The 3,413-nt window shown below is 48.7% G+C and overlaps 3 protein-coding genes across 3 annotated transcripts in view; 2 read left to right on the top strand and 1 right to left on the bottom strand.

Annotated features, from left to right (window-relative positions):
* Pmar_PMAR028169 (gtp-binding protein hflx, putative) overlaps positions 1-694 on the top strand; it is a gene marked incomplete at both ends in the record, with an annotated part of 2,481 nt that extends 1,787 nt beyond the window's left edge. The window contains 4 exons of the mRNA XM_002774119.1: positions 77-170; positions 225-340; positions 380-518; positions 566-694. Coding sequence (XP_002774165.1) covers positions 77-170; positions 225-340; positions 380-518; positions 566-694 — 478 coding nt within the window. The remainder of the gene's footprint in view (positions 1-76; positions 171-224; positions 341-379; positions 519-565) is intronic.
* Positions 695-1,201: 507 nt separating this feature from the next.
* Positions 1,202-1,996, bottom strand: Pmar_PMAR028167 (tRNA methyltransferase complex GCD14 subunit domain containing protein; the record flags this gene model as incomplete). Its single annotated transcript, XM_002774118.1, has 1 exon — positions 1,202-1,996. The coding sequence occupies one exon, from the start codon at positions 1,994-1,996 to the stop codon at positions 1,202-1,204; it is 795 nt and encodes a 264-aa protein (XP_002774164.1).
* An 884-nt stretch (positions 1,997-2,880) lies between these two features.
* Positions 2,881-3,230, top strand: Pmar_PMAR028166 (hypothetical protein; the record flags this gene model as incomplete). Its single annotated transcript, XM_002774117.1, has 2 exons — positions 2,881-3,006; positions 3,054-3,230. 2 exons carry the CDS (start codon positions 2,881-2,883, stop codon positions 3,228-3,230), a joined length of 303 nt encoding a protein of 100 aa, XP_002774163.1.
* Between the last annotated feature and the right edge of the window lie 183 nt (positions 3,231-3,413).

The following is a 3,413-nucleotide window of genomic DNA, read 5'->3' as shown; positions in this document are numbered from 1 at the left end:
AGAGACTTGCCCCATTTCCTGTACCTCTCAGCCTTAATCAGCGTTTTTGCACCCAGGATCCGTAACCTTGGATTAGGTTCGATTCTTTCTACGCAACGATAGAGGAGTTGGTGGATTCTGATGTGATCCTACACGTCCGCGATATGTCCAGTGAGACCACTGTCGAAGAGGTGAATCGGCGGGCGCAGTCCGTTGCTTCGACGAATTTGTTTTTGTTCTCTTAGTATGATGCTGTTATACAGTCACTTAAAGGTTGTGGCTTCACTGATGAACATATCCGGAATCGAATAGTCGAAGTCTGGAATAAAGTCGACAAGCTCAGTGAAGTTGAGCTACATGCGTAAGATCGATGCTCTTGTGGATGAGCAGTCCCCGTTAGGGCTTTGGCCGCGCAACATGAGGACGCTGAGGCGAAGGAGCCAATTCTTGTATCAGCTCAGGATGGCACCGGAATTAAAGTACAGTACTGGGTCATTCATGTCGGTCACGAAAAGCACACTTTCGATTATCATTACACTGTGAACAAATCAATGGAATTCAACCGCTCTCGTTGATTTCTCATCAGTTACTGACCGATCTGTTGGATGAGATCGTAAATGCTAGATTGCGTACCAAGGTCATCACCGTGGATATGCCTTGTGGAGACACTAACGCGCGAATGCAATTCCTCAACGAATATGCGGAGGCCGTGTAAGAGTTATGTGACCAGCACCTGCTGAACGAAAGCTTGACGGTAGATACGATCACACGATGAGAGTGAGCTCGGATGGGAAAACGACATCAGTTGATGTGCTCATAACGGAGGTCCAGATGGATCGTTATATGGCCAAGTTTCACGGACGCAGCCGTCGGATGAGACTCGAGGCCGACAAGGAGAGAAGACTGCTGGAAAGCGAAGGACAAGCTCGGATCGAGCACGCTGAGGACGATAAGACAGAACACTGATCTTCATGTTTCTTGTGATATCTCTCTTGAGTCGACGCTTGCGTAGGGAGTACCAGTCGGTTAGCAAAGGGGATGAGAAGTGTATTGCTATTACATGTAATGCATGATAGCGTGTAGTAAGCGCGGCGATGGGGTAACAGATATCTCGCTAATCAATAACACTTCGATCGTGCAAGTTGCGACCACCTGTAGCCACGTTGAACCAAATGAATTTGACATATCAATGACTCCTGACTGCAACACAAAACTTAACTCATCAATCAGAATCATCAGACTGAAACCCAAACAGTAACTTAGTCCCAATATCTTCATTTTCCTCATCTCGGGGCTTCACGTTATTACCAGCGTACCACACCGTATCCGAAACCTTTGCAATCGGATCAGCTCCATCTCCCGCTCCGTAGAGAATGTTTCGCTTCTGCCGCTTATGTTCAAGCCTTCGAGCTTTCCGACCCTCACCCGCACCAAGTTGCTTCCGTTGTGGTACTAGACTCTCCAAAACCTCACTCCACGCACTACTTCCTTTTTTCAGAACGGCCAACAAAATCTCAACAACAGTGTTGATATTCAATACCGGCAGTGTGACATTGGGTAGATACTCTCGTACTGGTAGTTTTCGCATTACTATGCTCCCCCCGGCCGCCGGTGCTGGGTCAAGCCTATTGGCTTGGCTGAAGGTCTCATTCTTGGCGATGGTGCGATCAACAAGCCCCCCTATTACATACACCTTATCCTTCTCAACCGCCTCCAGGTCTTCTACAGCATCAGGGGTGAGTACTACAATATCGTGCCCAGCAAATGTGTCCCAGTAAGGGCCCTTGTCGATATGAACCTTCCAGTTCTCGTAACCCTGTGGGTGCAATCGAGTCTCCAGAGCAGAATCCATCCCAACCAAATGGAACTGCACGCAGGACTCCTTCGACCGCTTGAGTGTATTGTATGACAACTGCAACTGTTTCGCTAAGGACGTTATCTCCTTTTCCTGCATTTGATCGGTAAAGCCACAGTTGAAAGCGATGATTGGATTGCCTTCGTCATAGCACGCCTGCATGTGCGCCTCGCTCCGCTCCTTTTCAGCAATCCACTCGGCTTTCTCAGCATCAGCCCGTTCCTGGATCTCCTCGGCGCTCAGACCCGCAAGCTCGTCTCTACGCTCTCACGACGCCGCTCTTGACAGCTCTCTTCATCTACGCACTCTACGCTGCTCTCTCTGGCTCTCTCTCGCGCTCTTCTGCGACTCGGCTACGTTGAACGACGATATACTGCATCAATAGACTCATGCTCGACATCCTATGTCAGCGATGGTGTCGATGAGATCTCACCACGAGTGCTCGGCGATGAACACTGCATTAGTTCGGTGGACATGCGAGAGCGATCTCAGGAAGGACAAAAAGGGACGTGCTGCAACAGCACAGCCCAAATCCACTACGTAGGGTTCGTCGATTACACTGGTTGCGAACACCCTTGCAATAGTTTCTCGCACGCCTCCCCTATCAACAATTCTTTCAATACTGAGTCGACCGAGCCGCGACTAGGAAGAATTTTGTGCTCTCCGAAACATGGCCGGTAAAATTTCGCGGTACGAGAAAACCGACTACGATGATTTGCGAAGTTTCGATAACCGCATCTCGAGCAAGGAGTAGCACACTTCGATGGAGGAAATTGTGGCGAGCGCTGAATTTAGTGGCGCAGCGGTCAAGCGATGATACGTATTCCCACCCTGGGACGTAATCGAGAGACGCTGTAGTTGAGCAGGTGGTTCGATGAGTTGGCGCACCAGAAGTGGGCTGTGGAAAGAGTATTACCTCCGTTCACTTCAATGGATGGTTTTAAGTTAAAACTGTGTTGAAATTCTAAACACATTTCCTAGAAAATGAATATAAGAATAGCGGTTAATGTGACAATGTATTCATCCTCCAGTTGTTTGAAATCGTAATGTCTACCATTCTACCGTTATCCGAGGAACAGCTGCTGACTCTCCGCAACGATATCCTGCCATATAAGGAGTACACTGAGTACAGCCCAATGCCCGCCTCTGGAGTTGAAGTGTCTTATTGTTCAGTAAGATTCTGTTGTGAGACTCGTCGAGATCGTGCGTATGCTGTTAGATCTGCGGACTCCCGCAGGACTTTTGCGAGTTCGGGCCGAGCTGGGATAAATGCCGCTCGAGTGCAGTAGCAGCATACCCTCAGCTGTACCCACAATATCAAGGCGAAGGTGACGAGAAGGATGCTGATCAACACCAAGGAGATGCCAATAGTAGAATCGTCGATGATTCGAAGTAATACTGGACAATTTGCCGACACTCGCTGACCTCCTTGAGCAAATATGTTGTTCTTTTCACGTCGGTCGCTCACTGCATACAACGTAGTTCATCGTGGTACTTGTTTGTCAGGAACGTCGATGGTGATATCTCTTCGTTGGTCACCATTCGAAAGCTCATCCGTAGTAAACGTAAGATAATTACC

The sequence above is a fragment of the Perkinsus marinus genome (assembly GCF_000006405.1).
Source record: "Perkinsus marinus ATCC 50983 genomic scaffold scf_1104296958686, whole genome shotgun sequence".
In the NCBI taxonomy this organism is placed as follows: domain Eukaryota; phylum Perkinsozoa; order Perkinsida; family Perkinsidae; genus Perkinsus; species Perkinsus marinus.
This window is presented reverse-complemented; position numbering and strand designations above follow the sequence as displayed.